Consider the following 18,526-nt stretch of genomic DNA (forward strand, 5'->3'; position numbering starts at 1 on the left):
CTGATCTGGCTTATATGTGACTCCAGACCCACAGCAATGCAATTGATTCTTAACTGCCTTCTGGGTAATTAGGGATGGGCAATAAATGCCCTCATCCTGTGAATCAAGAAGAAAATATTACACACCAAGCTCAGACTTCCTCAACTTCGAATAACTCCTTCAGCATTCTAACCAAATGCTTCTAGTCTGGTGCTTTCAAACTAAAATCCTTCCACTGAGGTAGCCTGTTTCCGAACAGCTTTTAAGCTATTTATTCAAGTGAAACTGTTCCACACACCTAATTTCCACCAGGTTGTCTCCAAACTTAAAAACTAAACCTTTTCCAAGCTATGTGTTTCTCTATCAGGTAAATTTAAATGCTGATTCTTCTAAACAAAAGCAAACTAATTTCCCTCTGGTTACACTCCGCTTATGAAACTCACCGAATGCAGACAAATTCCCATTGACATCAGGAATCCCCCCCCCCACCCCCCAGTTATTATTTTTTTAAAACATCCTGGATCTAAAAATACTAGTATGTAAATTATTAAACTTACACAGACCAAAAGCTGCAAGCTACTGGGTCAAAATTAAAACTCTAAATTAGTCTTCAGTTATTTATCTACATGTACAACTCCCTGCTTCATTGATCCTAGGGTATAAAACAGTAGTATTCTGAGAGATGACATTTAAATGACGATGTAAGTAACTGTTGTAGAGTTTTGTCATTTAAGTGAGCAGTGAAATTAAGTTCTGCAGTTAGGCAACCACTTTGGTAAAAGGATAATTGATGCAACAGCAGCATATAATTTAAAAGATAAATTTACACTACAGTATGTCCATACCTTTATTCCCAATATATTCATAATATAAGACAGTTGTGAGGACATGTATTACAGTAACTTGAAATCAATCTGATATTCAGGCACTCAAGCACAGGCATACATTCAGACACAGCGATACTGACACAGACACATTCATAAGAGACACGCAGTTTGCTTAAGGTACAATCCATAATGTGGGATCATGTTCAATAATGACAGAGTGGAGAAAATTGTCTATGTATTGGGCATCTGCAGTAACACAGTTCAAGGTGGTGATGGAATCCGAAGAACAGTTTTACAGTAGCCTCTTTCTACACAGTTCTTGCGTATATTAAAATTTTAGCACAATGGTGTTACATACTTGTATTATTGTACAGAACATTTGCATGACATCTGCCCTAGGAGAGCAGGAGATGGTTTAAGCACTTGTTAAATACTAGCTGTTACATTAGAACGTCTGTCCGGTCTGAGCTTGCATAATTAAGAGGGGTTAGTCCTTTTGTCTTTAAAGTTAGTAATGTAAGTAAAAATATTAATCCAATATGATCTAAATAGGTGAGAAATTATGCATGTACTAAATAAAAGTATGCAGGATATTAAACTGATCTCCCCCAGCTTGGTGGTGAGATGTCATTTACTATTGTCGGTTTTGACATTCATTCATGTAGTTTCATGGAAGTGCTGTTTTGATCGTAAGTCTCTTAAAGGAGGTGGCAGTGCTATTTAATATGTATTTAAATAGCACACACTAGTGGAGGAAACTGTTTGATGTTCTGCAATCTATTACAACTTGTCCATAGTATTGAGTGAGTTATGGGTGACACAATGGCAGATTAGGCATTGTTCTGAGTAAAAACAATGACTGCAGATGCTGGAAACCAGATTCTGGATTAGTGGTGCTGGAAGAGCACAGCAGTTCAGGCAGCATCCAAGGAGCTTCGAGATCGACATTTCGGGCAAAAGCCCTTCATCTGAGTAGGTTACAATATTAACACTTATTCAGGGTTAATGTTCGATACAGAAACAGGTCTAAACACTGCTTGCAGCACGGAGCCAATAAGAATTGAAAGGTGTAAAGGAGCAATAATGGGTTGGAAGGGATGTTTTAATTCAGTTTCTCTTGTAATAGTAAAATGAATGAATGGAAATGCAATATAGTAAATATAGTGTGTTTGAGTGAGTTGGTAAAGTGAATTATAGAACAATATCTCTCAATACTATGAACAGTAGTCTTGTGAATTTCTTGTACGTCATCTCATAGTTATAATGTTCATTTGGTCATCTGCCAAAAACCCTGCCTTGTTGCACATCACTACATTGGAGAATATATTCATTCTTGCTTGGGTCCACAACATATTGTTCTCTGAAGCTATTCTGAATACTCTGAATTCTTTTCTCGTGGCTTGCTTTGCCAGTCTGACTCCCATGCTTAACATGCTGTCTTATTTGCAGTTCACCTTCAATTGTGCAAACACATCTTTATTCTAAATCTGCTGAGGTATCTATGTTGAAGCTTTTTGTTATCATCACTTGCCCTCCATGGATGTTAGAAAAATACCTGCTGTACTAGTATATCTTCAGTCCATCTTCACTCCACAAAGGAGGGTTGCTACTGACCTAACATTATCTTTGCTGCTGGTGTTGATTGTCAAAGAGTTAAAATGTTGTTCTTGTGCCTATGGTATCTCAACCTCTGTTATCAACTTTAAACCTGCTATAAATATTTGTTCTGCAGGCAGCTTTAACTGAAACAAAAATGCTTCAGTAAGTTGGAAAAGGTTGTACACTTCCTCTTGTCAGTATTTGATTCTGCTTGCAATCTTTGTTGATTTGTCACCGAAATGATCTTCAGTGGTAGGAATGGAAAACATTTCACTCATTGCAGTATAGTCACAGAATTCCTTGTGAGGAGAAAAATATCTCAACCAATTGCCCAACAGTAGTTCATTCCTGAGTGTTCTCTTGCTCCTCTTCAAATAAACATGGCATAAATTGGATTCTCTTGCCTTCTTAACTGCCTCTTGGAAATAGTTGAACACCTTCTGTTTGTAGAATGTTGAGGTCAAGGTTTGCATATAGGCATAAATAAGAAGAGTTGGTGGAAATTCATGTCAGCATTCTCAACTCTGTTTCAGTTATTTTGAACATACTTTTAATCCTGAGTGTTATGCCAGCTGGACCATGTTACTGCAACTCAGTAGGCTGTTCTATTTCTTTAGACATTGTACTTCAGCTGATAAGGCACTGACACTCACCCTTATATCAACCTTTTAACAATTTGGCGAACAAAGTTTGATGGTCAGCTAATTGTTCTCAGAGTAGATTGGAGTCGTTCATTAAGTCTGTGTAGAAATCCCAATGCTGCTGACTCAGCAGATTTGCATGGGAAATTACATTTTCCTCGTGGCAATAGTCTCTATCTGTAACCTTTTTTAAAAAGATTTCCTGAGCATCATCCAAAACCTCCTGTTCTATCTTACTGAAATTTAATAGTTCCTTGGGAAAAGCTCAAGGATCAAAAACCATCTCTAACTATTGGGTAGCCAATAAATTGAATCCCCAATTCACAACTGATCCTCCCCTTTCCACCCAATTCGACTCTGGTCAGAGCTCACGCCTCTACTATCCCTGTGTAGGTCCATTTCTCTCACTTCTGCCACATTTTCTCTCTCACTCCTGTGCTCTCTCACTGCTTATGCTGTCATGCTCTGAGGACATTCAAGGATATATGTCTGAATTCATGAGATCTTCGTGTTCTGCCTTAGTCCCAATCAAGCCAGTATGACCACCTCCGATTGGGTGAAGGTCAATGCTGTGTCCAGTATGTCCCTTTCAGAACCATTGTCTTATGCACAGATAGTGGAGCTCAAATGCTTGGAAATGTTTCTTTCCATTAAAATTACTCGATAAAAACATTAAGTTAAAGTATGGACAAAAATGACTCTGCAAATAATAATTTCTGAGCTTGAACAATTTTACTTTGTTAGTATTTCAAGAAACTAGTTTCACTACTTAGTTCACAAATGTTTTTCCATGTACTTTTCTCCTTCCAGGGTTCACCAGAAAACACGGGATCATCCCCTACTTGTAGTCCAGCAAAGGTGGCCGATACGTCTGCGGTAGTCGATTTGTTTTCACCCCCACCCTCTGTAGCTCCAACAAAGTAAGTCTGTTTTTGAGCTAAAACATTCTCTTATAATACTGGACCTTTTGTCTCTTGACCTTATTATGCTGCTTTATCTTATTAAAATTTAGAACAATTACTTGTCAGCTTGAAACATATCTATTTCGTTTGTGTTCTATAAAGATAACAGGGGTTACAGATCCAAGTTTTGGCGGGGGGAAAGGGCCTGCAGGTAGAGGAATCTGGCTAACTGCATGGATTAGTAAAAATGGCAGGACAAGTAGAGAGTGGTAACTAATGCATACAGGATCTTTGGCTGAGATAATGAAGCATGGAGTACAAAAGCAAGGCAATGTTGAACCTGTATAATACCGTTTTTAGACTTCAACTGGAGGATTATGTACAGATCCAGACACCAAAAAAGGTGTCTAGTATTGGAGAGAGTACAGAAGTGCTTTACAAGAATGGTTCCTAGAATAAGGCTTTTTATTTATGAAGATAGATTGACTAAGTTGGGATAGTTCTCCTTAGAGAGAAGTCGTCAAAGTTAGAGATCTGATAGAGATGTTTGATATCGTGAGCAGGTTGGATAGAGAGAAACTATACCCACTCCTATAAGGACAAGAGGGCATGAATTTAATGTGATGTGCAAAGAAGCCAGGGTAAAGTGAGTAAAAACTTAGCGAGTGGTTATGGTGTGGAATGCATTGCTTAGAGTGGTGGAAGCAGGTTCGGTTGAGGCGTTCAGAAATGCATTTGTGTTGATTATTTAGATCAGAGAGATGTGCAAGGGTACGGGGAGAAAAGCAGCAGATTGGCACTTGTAATGATCCAGTGTAGGTGTGATAGGCCAAATGGCTTCCTTCCGCATCATAGCGATTCTGAGACATGTTACTGTATGTATTGATGTGCCATGTTGTAAAGCTATAACACTCCAATTTAGATGAATTCAGATTGTCTAGTTTGGGTCCCTATTATTAAATATTTCAATTCTCTTGAGACTTTTCTCAACGTTAGCATGCTTAATTAAGGTCATCTTTAGCTGTAGTTTGAGTGAAGATAACATGTATCCCATGCATTCAGAAGTGGTGGAAATCAAGTACTTGAAAAGACTAAGATTGTTTGAGTTCACCTTTTTGTGGATAGATTTTGAGCAACATTTTAGTATTTTCCATCCTTTCAGCTGTTTGTGAGCAAACAGTGCACACTGGTGTCTATGTGCTGCGAACCTTTAACTGTGTTGCTGGAGTACTTCCATTTGTTTCTATCCCCCACAGTCTGAATTATCGTTTAGGACTCGAGTTTTTTTTTAAATGTTATATGCAAAGTACTTAATGTACTTTGTTGCACATGGAGTTAACTTGTTCGTGTTTTTAATTTTTATATTAGATATTTGTGTTCAGTTAAACTTCACAATTCATTTGCATGAGCAAGTGCCCACTCTCTGCAACATAATATTCAATGGGTGTAAAACAGATTTTACAGGTCAAACAGATTCCTCTTGTCACCTCTACTCAGTAGATAAAGCTCACGATTTTTTTTTGCCCTTTTAAGTTAGGGTAGCATTTTTGCTACAATCTGTTTGCAAGTGTATTTATTCCAGTTGTAGTTTAACTGGCTACGATTCGATGCACACTTTTTTTGTGATTGTATATGTATGCCAGTTTGGTATAGAAAATAGTTAAGTCACCATTTTTGCATTAGCAAACAAAAATTGATCTTTGAACTCCTCCTTTATGTGGTAGTTTGCTGCTGACTAACAAGCATTTCTATCCCATTTGAATTCATTATGACTTCAAATGATTCTCAAACTAAGCAAAATATAAACCCATGTTGTAGCTCGGGACTACAGACCTATCGTCGAATGAGTTAAGATATCATACCCACTTCCCTTTCACATAACAGATGTAATTATTCCCTTGGTTCTCAAAACAAAGCCTTTAAAGGAAGTGGTGGAGGCTAGTACAATTGCAACATTTAAAAGGCATCTGGATGGGTATATGAATAGGAAGGGTTTGGAGGGAATTGGGCTGGGTGCTGGCAGATGGGAAAGTTGGTTTAGGATATCTGGTCGGCATGGACGGGTTGGACTGAAGGGTCTGTTTCCGTGCTGTACATCTTTGCCTCTGACTCTATAAGTGCTAACAAAAATTCAGTTTGCTGCTACAATAAAGTTCACGATGCCTCCTAAATTGTTTGAATTGAATGGTTTCACCCTCTTTCTGTTTTAAAAAAAAATCTGCCTCACCTGGAAGAATTAATTTGATGGTTAACTTGTTTTTAATGCAATAAGCTGTAAAAATATTACATAAGTGATACAAAAACTAACTAACTGCAGATGCTGGATGTTTGAAGTATGAAACAAATTCTGAAAATACTCAGATTAAACGCCATTTGTGAAGGGAGAAGTAAAATTGAAAGATCTCTGGTCAATAACCTTGCATTAGAACTGCTTATCTGAAACATTTACCTGTTTTTCTCTCTCCATGTTTGTAGAGTTGAAGACTGTCATTGTGTTCTGCTTTTACTTAGATGGTCTCTGTGTTGTAAGACTCTAAGGAGTCTGAAATAATAATAATTCAGACTGTTGAGACTGGGTGCCTCAGAATCAGAAACATCCATGTTTCATCTGTTCTGCGTTAGCTGATTAGCAATCACTAAAAGTGATGAAGTTTGAAAACCTTGAGCAACAGAGGGAATAAATAAAAACAAGTTCCCTAGTTCCTGTTTAGTGAGCCTGCTTGAACTGTTTTGACCTTGAGTGAGAAAAGGAACAGATGCTGATATGACATACCCCATGGAGGAATAACATAACTCTCACAAGGCTCTCAAATTAAAAATTCTATCGGAAGGCTTATTAGTCCCAAACTTGAGTCCCAACTCAGTCCAAACTCTTGGGAATTTCGATATCCTGATCTTCAAACCTGAAAAACAGTATATTGCATTTCACAATAAGAAAAATGCCTAGCTAAGGGATGGTACAGAGCTGATTTATCAGCTTAATCCTATAGTAAAAATTGTAATTGGTGTCCCTGCAAAAATTCACATTGCTCTTGAGTTGGAACCCTGCTGTTTGTCTTGTCCTTGCAATAATTGCACATACGATTAATTATAACTTGCATTCATGTGTAATTTGCAGATCTAGTTAAAGTTCAGTTCTTGATGGAACATTTCACATCCAGATGCTGATTTAAAATTTGTGCTATTTTAGTTGTAGTATTAATATTAATTGGATTGATGCAATTAACATGATTGTTATAGTCATTTGGTGGTATAGAACTTGAATATTGAGAAAATGTTGTCAAAGCTTTTATTGGGGCAGTTCACAAGAATGAGTGAAGAGGAAAAGTATAGAGCATTTGACATTAGAGAGTGCAGCAGTTAACAATTGAGTTATATGATTCCTTCGTGTGTAAAGATTATACAGGGCGTGCATTTTGACAGCAGTGCAGAGCCCACGTGCTCATGTGACAGTGCTAGCCTATTCACCAATGCACCAAAGAAGCCACATATATCTGCACTGCAGCACTACATGATGGCAGTCTAAACACATCACCATTACATAAATTGATTATTAATTGAACTTATGAACTCAGCAACTCAGGTGGTTGAGTTCCATTTTTAACACTGCCATATATGCCCAAATAGATGGTGTTATCATGATATCCCCATTAGGCCCAGGTCTTGCAAACATCTTTAGTTTAATTCTGTGAAAAGAGTCTTTGACGGAGTGACATCAAACCACCTACTACTTCCATATTTGATATGTTGATGGTAGGTTTGCTACATTTGAATCTGCAGCTGCATGGAACAATTTCCTTACCCGTCTACACTCATTATCAGCTTTCTTTCTTCAATGTCCTTGTTCAGAAATTGGCCAGGGAGTTCTTTCTCGAACACCAACATATCTTCACAGGTCACTGTTGGGATTCCTATAGTTCTCTGCAGAACGATAGATTCACTTGCAAGACAACTTAAAATACTGTCCAAGCCACAATCACATTTGGTATAAAATATATGTGCCAGAATGATCCTGATCAGATCATTTCCCACTGTAAATCCTGCAAACCTCATGAAAGACTCTAAGGTATTTTGAACTCTTATTTTAAAAAAAACTCCAGTCTACTTAAGAATACTCTGGAACATGAAGTATCTCTAAAGTTTAAGCAATCGGTGAAGTGAATTATTTTACAATTTGGAGGCTTCGCCCGGAGGCCCACTGCAGATGGTACCTAACAGGGTGACAAAACATCTGGAAATGAACCTTCCAGCTCAGTGAGCAAACCTACATCCAGAACATCCATTACAATTTTACTATTCAGTAGCAATATGAGTGGTGTTCAGTGACTTGATACTGCTATCAAACAAAGTTGTGTTCTGTCTGTAATACAAGGTAGTAATGTTGTGGATTAATTTTAGTGCCAGTATGCTGCTAGGTATGCAAGTCATACATTTCAAAGACTGTTGGATTTTTTTCAAGCAACATACTCCATTCAGCAGTTAATAACAAGTAAACTATTGACGTACACAATCACCCCACGTTTGCAAAACACTCAATAGCTAGTCCAACATTTGTGTGACCTGCCATTGAATGACATTTGCTGGATAGTCCTGAGTGTGGAAAGAATTAAGTAGATGACCAATTTTGAATTGTCAGTCAAGTTTAGTATGGCACACCAGTATACATTGGAACTATATAAACTAAAATTTTGTGCCTTGTTACTTGTGGATTGGACATGTACACTCGTTGCACCTGTTTCAACTCTACAAAGTAATTGCAACCATTTGCTGATTCATTTTGAAAGGCAAAGTCCTGACCAATTAGAGCTAATCTGCTTGGTTTAAGATCTAAACAAAGCTTGGCAGTTAACTGTCAATTGTTAACTGCAACATTCTCCACAGCAACACCTTGACCAGAGTCCACTTGCCAACCAGTCAATACACTCTTTTAAAATAGATATTGGTTTCCCCTTTTCATTTGTAATTTTGCAAATTGCCCTGATGAGTGATGAAAGCAATGACAATTGTTTTTCTTTCAACAGTTATTAATTTACCTGTATTTTGTTCCCAGCTTTATTTTGCTTAGATGCTTTTTTTTAACCAAACCTTACGTTGCTTTGTTGCTTACTGCTATGAATAAACATGCAGCAAAGAAATCCATTTGTCCTGCATAATTTTAAATGAGAAGGGGAATTGCATGAAGAAACAACATGCAAATGCAGTGGACCCTAAGCTGTGATGTCAACAAAAGTAGTGTGATGTCCACACTTGCTATTATCTTGAAATCCACATTGAAATGTCCACAAACTCTTAACTAGTCTTTTCCACTTCCACATTGCAAGAATAGTTGGGACTCTTCTTTAGGTTGATGGCTCTTTCTTTGTCAAAGAAAGTCTTTGTGAAAGGGGCTATGCAAATTGTAGCCAGTTCAGATAGTTGATACTGATATGGACTGAAAGTTTCTGAAGTATTTGCGAGAGTTTGTTTTCAATTACATGAGAAAGTATTACCTGAACAAAACATGGAACCTCTATGTAGCATACCAGGTGCATAGGGTAGTAACTGACATCATATGGGCATCACCGCTTTTAAGAGTAAACCCACGTTTGGGAGAGGGAGGGGAGAGACAGACAGACAGAGAGAGAGACACACACACAGACAGAGAGTTCTATATATGCTTAGTCAATGATATCCACAATATTTGAAAGCTCAAGTGAAACCGACAAATAGCTACAAACAGGCAGCCAAGCTTTCCTCTGCAGATTGGGTTAAACCCCAACTGGAAATTCCAAAGTGATGTTTTAATCCCCTATTCCTTTGAGTTCTTGTATAATGTTGTCATTTCTGAATCACCACCATTTCTGAATTCCTAACCTAAATAATTGAATGCCATTTGTACATTAAATGAGTTTGCATTGAGCTTATGTATCTATCATAATAGGTTCAGTTTGACTTTAGATGTTTTGTACCAACCACTCCAGCTCTGCATACCTATGAATATCATTCAACTGACCATGTTAATAAATTTAAAATGAAGGTAAATTTTTAATTTCAAAATCTTCTCCCTCTCCCTCTCCCTCTCCCTCTCCCTCTCCCTCTCCCTCTCCCTCTCCCTCTCCCTCTCCCTCTCCCTCTCCCTCTCCCTCTCCCTCTCCCTCTCCCTCTCCCTCTCCCTCTCCCTCTCCCTCTCCCTCTCCCTCTCCCTCTCCCTCTCCCTCTCCCTCTCTCTCTCTCTCTCTCTCTCTCTCTCTCTCTCTCTCTCTCTCTCTCTCTCCCCTCTCTGCCCCCCCCCCCCCCCCTCGCTCTCACCCCCATGCACATCTCCTTGGCTAAAGTGGGATAACAATTAGTTCCTGACCGATGTAGAGCAAATAAAACAATTGCAAACTGCCAGCATTTGACTGGGTGCACAGCTAGGCTTTTAAGGTGGCGCCAGTACTTGGTATCCCAGAAGATCCCAGCAGTAGCCAGTATTTCCTCCTCTGATGAGTGAGAGCATGTACTAACTGGGGTGCCAGAAGGTCACGATGCATAGATAATGAGGCAAGTTTGGAAAGAGAGCACAAAAAAACTCATTCTGGCTTGCAGAGAAAAACCCTCCATTAAACTCACCAAAAGTGACACTTGCTGAGTCTTATTAGAAATCAGCATTTTTTTTTAAGACTTATCTATTTGAATATAACATAAAACCATCTTCAGACCAAAGTCTGCTGTCAGGAAAGAGTCCAGCTTAGTTGTAGTTACTAGTTATTATAGTTACAAAGATTTCATATCTAAATTTGAAAGAAGTATTTTGATAATTTTAATGATTTGTAATAATGTTTCCTTTTCCCCCTCCAGTGCATCTAAATTATCCAGTGATCTTCTTGATCTGCAGCCAGATTTTACATCTCCAGTGCAATCAACAGTGACTACTAATCCGCCATCCAGTGCTTGGGGAGGTGAGAATGGGGCATTGCAAGAAAGGCTTTTAATCCGCTGACAAATTATCTTTTCACTTTGAAGTTATGATAATATTCTGGTAATGAACCCTTCTGGTTCTCTCTCTTTGCTGATATTGATTTCTGAAGAAGCTTTCTATTGGAATTAGTACTGTATTGTGAATTTTCAGATATAATTCTTTGATATGGATTTTTAAAAAAAATTTAAGTCAATACAGGGTAAGACATTATTTATAACCAGAATTTTAAGAACACTGTGATTAATTGGGAGAACTGGATCTTGCACACACATTTGACTTTGTTTCCCTGCTCATTTTTGAGTATTTTTCTCATTTGGTCATTAGACCACTTCTAAAACTTTCAAGATACGCAACCTTAAATAATTTCAAGCTTTCAATATTCCTTTGTGTTAGTTTAAATAGCAGTATTAAATAAATCCAGTTTAATACAAAACAAAATCCCACTTAAAAGATTTTTAGCCTATTAAGCCAAATTAAATAGGCTGTAAAATGAAATGTAGCATCTCAATTTCAGAACACTTGCATTTTAACAGTGTTTCATCATTTTTTTTCTCGCTGAATTTCACTTGTTTTTCTTGAGTACGTTGGTTTGTGATTTGACAAAGCAAGGATTGAAATGGCAAGGCTTAGAAGCACGATACAAATTGGGAAAATTGATACAATAGCCATAGTAAATAATGCTACCGTGGCAGATTCTACCATTTGGACAGTAATAAGTTGTCAATTACGAGGTAATGAGGGCAGGAATAGGAGGATAGAGCAGATTAATGCATGGCCGAGGAGCTGTTGCAGGGTAGAAGGGTCCACATTTTTGGATCATTGAAATCTCTTCTGAGGTAGAAGTGACCTGTACAAGAAGGATGGATTGCACCTGAATTGGAAGGGGACTAACTGGCAGGAAGATTTGCGAGAGCTGCTTGGGAGGATGTATTAAGGTGGGGAGAGAGGTAAGGGCTGGGAAGCAGGAAGCTATTGAGGAAAGAGATCAGTCTGAGACTAGTACAGTTGGCAAAACGAGCAAGTCAAACAGTCAAGGCAAGCAGCAACAAAGCAGAGAATGAGGTAAACGAAACTGCATTATTTCGATGCAAGAGGTGTAACAGGGAAGGCAAATGAACTCTGGGCATAGTTAGGAATAGGGGGCTGGGATATTCTAGCAAGTACAGAGCTGTGGCTCAGAGATGGACAGGACTAGTAGCTTAATGTTCCAGGACACACACGCTATAGGACTGAAAGAAAGGGGGGTGGCATTTTTGATAAGGAATAACATTACAGCTATACTTAAAATATTCCTGGAATATGTCCAGGGAAGTTGTTTGGGTGGACCTGAAATGAAAAAGGGATGATTGCCTTATTGGAATTGTTCTATAGACCTCCCAGTAAGTCAGCAGGAAATTGAAAAACTAATTTGTAAGGCGATCTCAATTATCTGTAAGTGTTAATGGTAGGGGATTTTAACTTCGACTGGGATTGCCGTAGTGTTAAGGGTTTAGATGGAGAGGAATTAAGTATGTACAAGAAAATTTCCTAATTCGGGATGTGGATGTACCTACTTGAGAAGGTGTAAAACTTGGCCTACCTCTAGGAAATGAGGCAGGACAAGTGACTGAGGTGTCAGTAGGGGTGCACTTTGGGTTAGCAACCATAATGCTATTAGTTTTAAAATAGTGATGGAAAAGGATAGACCGGATCTAAAAGTTCAAGTTCTAATTTGGAGGAAGGCCTATTTTGACAGTATTAGGCAAGAACTTTCAAAAGTTTATTGGATGTGGATGTTCACAAATAAAGGAATGGCTAGAAAATGGGAAGCATTCAAAAATGAGATAATGAGAGTTCAGAGACTCTATATTCCTGTTAGGGTGAAAGGTAAGGCTGGCAGCTGAAGAAAATGCATGATGACTAGAGAAATTAAGGTTTTAGTTGAGAAAAAGTAGGAAGCATACATCAGGTATGAATCCTTTAGAGTATAAAGGCAGAAGGAGTGTACTTAAGAGGGAAATCAGGAGAGCAAAAAAGGGGCCATGAAATAACTTTGGCAAATAGGGTGAAGGAGAATCCAAGGGACTTTACAAATTCATTAAGGACAAAAGGGTAACTAGGGACAGAATAAGACCCCTCAAAGATCAGCAAGACGGCCTTTCTGTGGCAATGTAGGAAATGCGAGAGATACTAAACAGGTATTTTCCACCAGTGTTTAATGTGAAGAAGAACATGGAAGATACAGAATGTGGGGAAATAAATGGTGGCAGCGTAAAAATGTCCATATTACAGAGGTGGTGGTGCTGGATGTTGTAAAATGCATAAAAGTGGATAAATCTGCAGGTGTAACCTAGAACTCTGTGGGAAGCTAGGGAAGTGATTGCAGGGCCCCTTGCTGAGGTATTTGGATCATCAATAGTCACCGGTGAGGTCCCGGAAGACTGGAGGTTAGCGAACGTGGTGCCACTGTTTCAGGTGATCAGGAAAAGCCAGAGAACTATTGACCAGTGAGCCTGACATCGTTGGTGGGCACGTTGTTGGAGGCAATCCTGAGGGACAGGATTTACACATATTTGGAAAGGCAGGGGCTGATTAGGGATAGTCAGCATGGCTTTGTGTGTGGGAAATCATGTCTCGCTAACTTGATTGAGTTTTTGATGAAGTAACAAAGAGGATTGATGAGGGCAGAGCGGTAGATGTGATCTATATGGACTTCAATGAGGCGTTCGACAAGGTTCCTCGTGGTACACTGGTTAGCAAGGTTCGATCACGTGGATTACACGGAGAACTGGCCATTTGGATACAGAACTGGGTTGAAGATAGAAGACAGGGTGGTGGTGGAGGGTTGCTTTTCAGACTGGAAAACTGTGACCAATGGTGTGTCCCAAGGATTGATGCTCGGTCCATTGCTTTTTGTCATTTATAGAAATTATGTGCATGTGAACATTGGATGTATAATTAGTATGTTTGCAGATAACATCAAATTTGGAGATGTAGTGGACCGTGAAGAAGGTTCTGGAGAGTACAAAGGGATCTTGATCAGATGGGCCAAGGAGTGACAGATGGAGTTTAATTTTGATAAGTGTGAGATGCTGCATTTTGGAAAGGCAAAACCGGGCAGGACGTATACACACAATGCTAAGATCCTGGTGAGTGGTGCTGAACAAAGAGACCTTAGAGTTCAAGTCCATAGTTCCTTGAAAGTGGAGTCACAGTAGATAGGATAGTGAAGAAGGCATTTAATATGCTTTTCTTTATTGGTCAGAGCATTGAGTTTAGGAGTTGGCAGGTCACGTTGTGGCTCTACAGGATATTAGTTAGGTCACTTTGAGTATTGCGTGGAATTCTGGTCTCCCTCCTATCAGAGGAATGTTTTGAAACTTGAAAGGGTTCAGAAAAGATTTATAGGGATGTTGCCAGGGTTGGAGGATTTGAGCTGAATAGGTTTGGGCTATTTTCCCTGGAGTGTCAGGGGCTGAGAGGTGACCTTATAGAGGTTTATAAAATCATGAGGGGCATGAATAGGATAAATAGACAACGTCTTTTCCCTGGGTTTGGGTGAGTCCCGAGCTAGAGGGTATAGGTTTAGAGTGAGGGGGGAAAAGATCTAAGGGGCAACCTTCCCACACAAAGGGTGGTACCTGTATGGAGTGAGCTGCCAGAAGAAGTGGTGGAGGCTGGTACAAATACAATATTTATTTAAAAGACATCTGGGTGGGTACATGAATAGGAAAGGTTTAAGAGGGATATGTGCTGGGTGCTGGCAAGTGGAATTAGGTTAGGTTGGGATATCTGGTCAACATGGACGAGTTGGACCGGAGGGTTTGTTTCTGTACTGTACAACTGACTCTGACGATAAATAGTTTGCGTTGTGATATTGAATCAGTACCATATCACTTTAGACATCTCAGGGTTCTGTTTTCCAATTTGATGATTAAGCTATCTGCAATTGTTACCTACTGATTTACAGGCTGATCTACGGTATTGGCAGTGCTCAATATCAAAGCAAAATACAGATTGATAATTTAGTTACAGTATTCTTGGCATTAGCAGTAATGTTTTTGGAATGTTCAAATATGGCATTTCAAGAAAAAATATTCTGACTTCATACATATCAAACAGTATCTGTTGCATATTATATCATAAATGTGTTGTGTTACTTATTGCATTACAGGTTACATTCACTGCTGTAAAACTGTAAAGTACAAATGAATAAAAATTGAATTCCTGTGTGTGGCATGAACATGCAACCTTTCTGATGCTATCAAATATAGAAAATAATTTAAGTTAAAAACTTTATTGTACTGGTAATAATATATTTGAAACTTTTAAACTTTTTAGGTAAGGTTGAAATGATAAACATGTTGACATGATCACTTTAAGTCATTTTAGATTCTGTCAGTTACTTAACATCTCATTACAAGCCTTTTAGCCCACCACATCTATGCTGATTATGATGCCATTCTATATGAATCCCATCAGGTTGCACAAGACCCATGTGCCCCTCTCTTCCTTATCTGTTAATGTGTCTGCCTAAATGCCACTGACATATCTGCTTCTACCGCCTGCCTGGCAATATGTTCCAAGCACCTAATATCATCTCTGCTTTTCTTAAAAAAAGCTTTCTTTGATGAAAGAAAAGATTATTTAGGAGTTCTATTTTGCCATCTTGTTTCAAAATTTCAGGTGGCATCAATTTGTGTTTTATTCTGAAACGTTGTCAGTAAACTAACAAATAATTTGCAAAAATTTTGATAATTTTGGGTGAAAAGGATGATATAGTAATATTGAATGTTGCGTTGTTTGTGGTACTGTCGGTAAATAATTTTAACTTGGCTGTTATACATGAGCTTAAGAGGAAAACTGTCCCAAAAATCCTTATTTTATTGACGTTCTTTGAATACAAATGAGACCTGTTTTGAACCATTATCTCTTTACACTTTCTTTAATCTGCGTCATTGCAATGGACAGATCTTTTAGGTGAAGGTGAGTAATTTAATATATTTTATTCAAATTTGTTAACATTTTCTCGCAATTACATCATTAATGGTAGCATTGTTTGGTAAGCTACATGATTGGAATTTGGCTTCAAGTGAACATTTTTATCAGTTTTCTTCCCCTTCTTACTTTTGCTGCTCGTAATACAGATTCTTTGACTTCTCCTGCCCTCCCTAATGCCTCTGAGGCACAACCTTCTGATCCATTTGTAGCAGAAGCCTCCCTGACCACTCCTCCTACAACCGCTGAAACTCCTACACCTGCTCCTGCTACTACAGCAACAACCAGTGATTTGGATCTTTTTGGAGGTCAGTTCAGGTGTTTTTGCCTCTTTTATCCATGATACAGGTGTCTGCACAATAGGAAGGATTTTAGCTCATGCATTAAGAATTTCTGCACTTTACTTGACTACAGTTGATAAAAGAAATACCTGCTGTTGTCATGTTGAACTGTTATTTGTTGAAAGTAAATGATGATTGTGAATGTTTGGTCAAGTCTTCTGCAAAACCAAATGACCTGAATTTTTAAATGATCTTTACAATTCTCATATGTGAGTCACCTCGACATTTATTTTATTTGGCAAAACATTACAACCTTTTGTCGGTATGTTTAGGATGGCGGTGGGGGTGTTCGCAGTAAAATTTCCCAGAAGCCTTCTTGCTTCCCTCCCACTTATTGGCTACAGTGTGTCATTTCACACTCCACCTCCATGTTTGACTATTTAAAAGTTCAAGAAAATGTTGAAACCTGACAGATCAAACTGCTCTAAGACTCTTTTGGGAATGAAGGTGATGGTGCTTTACTCAAAATCCGTTCTCCCACCCCCAGCCCCATATGTCTGCTTCTACAGGTACTTCCTTCCACCCTGGTCTCTTCATCAAGGTCCCCACTTGCCTGGCTCTCCATTTTCTCCAGTATACATCTGGACTTAGGAACTTTGAATTACAGGGCTGTTGCCGTCCTAGTCCTGGCCACTGCTGCAACTAATATTGCTCAGACAACAGAAATCCAATCTGATTGTGTGTCAGCTCTCAAGGTCGGACTTGCACTTAAGTGAGGAAAATCTAATCTTGATTGTTGAGACACCTTAAGAGTGCCTCCGACTCTGAGCTTACTTTTTCAATCGTGACTTTCACCCACCCTCCGAGGACTCCTTCTCCCACCTCAAACATACTCCATCCTCTTAGACACCCCATCCTGATCTGTTACCTATCCTCAACCTCTTCATCCTCTACTGCTGCTGTGACATTGACCACCTCAACAATGTCCACCCCTCTCACCCCACTCCAACTTCTCACCCTCAAAGTGCAGCCCTCCACTTCAAACCCAATTTCACGATTAAATCAGCGGACAAGGTGGGGCACAGTGGTAGTTTGGTGCACGGACCTCTACATTGCTAAAGCCAGGTACCAACTCACTTCCTCCTACCGCCCCCTCGACCACGACTTCACTTCCCATCAACAAACCATCATCTCCCAGACCATCGGCAACCTCATCATCTCAGGAACGTTCCTGATGAGAAGCTTTTGCCCAAAATGTCCACTCTCCTCCTTAGATGCTGCCTGACCTGTGCTTTTCCAGCGCCACACTTTTTGACACCTTAAGAGTGGCAAATATACCCACTGTATAGAAATTTGTTTGAACACAGACCTCTGTATAAAAGGAGAAAGTTGATTTTGTTGTGATAATGTTTGAGGGAATTTATAAAAATATTAACTGGTATATTAGGATTTTCCTACTTTTAAAGTCTACTACTGTGAATCAATGAAACCTAGCAAAGCAAAAAAACTGTCAGGTAGCATCTTTGGAGAGAGAAGCAATTTGTAGAGCAAATACTAGACCTTCAAAATGGCTCTTTTAAAATGTAAATTAAAATTTTGAATCCTGAACCTACACTACCTCTAACTTCTTTTGAGGTGGGGCATGACCAAGAAAACAATACCCTCACAAGAGGCAAGGTAGTAATTTAAGTATTCGAATGAGGCAGCATGCTCATTGGAACCATTAGTTCCAACATAATTCTGCTGGCTGAGTTTTTGGTTCCCTTGGGAAACCTAACATTTACACAGGAAGCCAGGCTCTGAAGTCCAGGAGATGAGTGACTTTCCTCTGTGAATCCATCTATCTGCTTGATAAGCCCCATGAGTACCTCTGCAAGCTAGCCAATTTTCTTGGCTCTCCATATTTGAATATTGATCTGTTTCTGACCTCTGATTTCCCCTGACCACAGCCTTTGGTCTGCCTCTTATCCCCAGCATTGTCCAGATAAAGGCCCAATCTTCCTCGGTCTTCTCTGTTTCTTGACAGTGACTTTGTGCTGAGGACCTGTCTGCCCAGCCCATTCGTAACACTGACCAGTTGTGGCTTGCTAAAGGATTCAGGATTCAGTAGATCCTGCGAGATTTCTGATAGGCTTGTTTTTCTAGATTCCATGCTGTTGGTCCTTTTCAGTTTCCTGAGATGATTGATAGCCTCATGCTTCAGATCAATTCAATTTTATCACACATTGAAACATTTGACCATTCAACCCTTCGAGCCTGCTCTGCCATTCAACATGATCATGGCTGATCATCAAGCTCAATGGTCTGATTCTGTCCTCCTCTTCCCCTGCCCAAAATATATCTCCTTAGCTGCAACAGCTATATCTATCTCCTTTTTGAA

At 39.1% G+C, this 18,526-nt stretch overlaps 1 protein-coding gene across 21 annotated transcripts in view; it reads left to right on the plus strand.

The window, feature by feature from the left end:
- The window catches only part of snap91a (synaptosome associated protein 91a), a 226,535-nt gene that overhangs the window by 143,342 nt on the left and 64,667 nt on the right, over window positions 1–18,526 (plus strand). For 15 of the 21 annotated variants that reach the window (XM_043685682.2, XM_087981635.1, XM_087981663.1 and 12 more), the window contains 4 exons: window positions 3,857–3,966; window positions 10,768–10,868; window positions 15,839–15,853; window positions 16,015–16,173. In XM_043685682.2, the coding sequence (XP_043541617.1) occupies window positions 3,857–3,966; window positions 10,768–10,868; window positions 15,839–15,853; window positions 16,015–16,173 (385 nt within the window). The remainder of the gene's footprint in view (window positions 1–3,856; window positions 3,967–10,767; window positions 10,869–15,838; window positions 15,854–16,014; window positions 16,174–18,526) is intronic. The other 6 variants (XM_087981653.1, XM_087981705.1, XM_087981672.1 and 3 more) reach the window with 2 other exon arrangements.

This window comes from Chiloscyllium plagiosum, unplaced genomic scaffold (assembly GCF_037043375.1).
Source record: "Chiloscyllium plagiosum isolate Xiang-an unplaced genomic scaffold, Cpla_swu_hap1 HiC_scaffold_3, whole genome shotgun sequence".
Lineage (NCBI taxonomy): Eukaryota > Metazoa > Chordata > Chondrichthyes > Orectolobiformes > Hemiscylliidae > Chiloscyllium > Chiloscyllium plagiosum.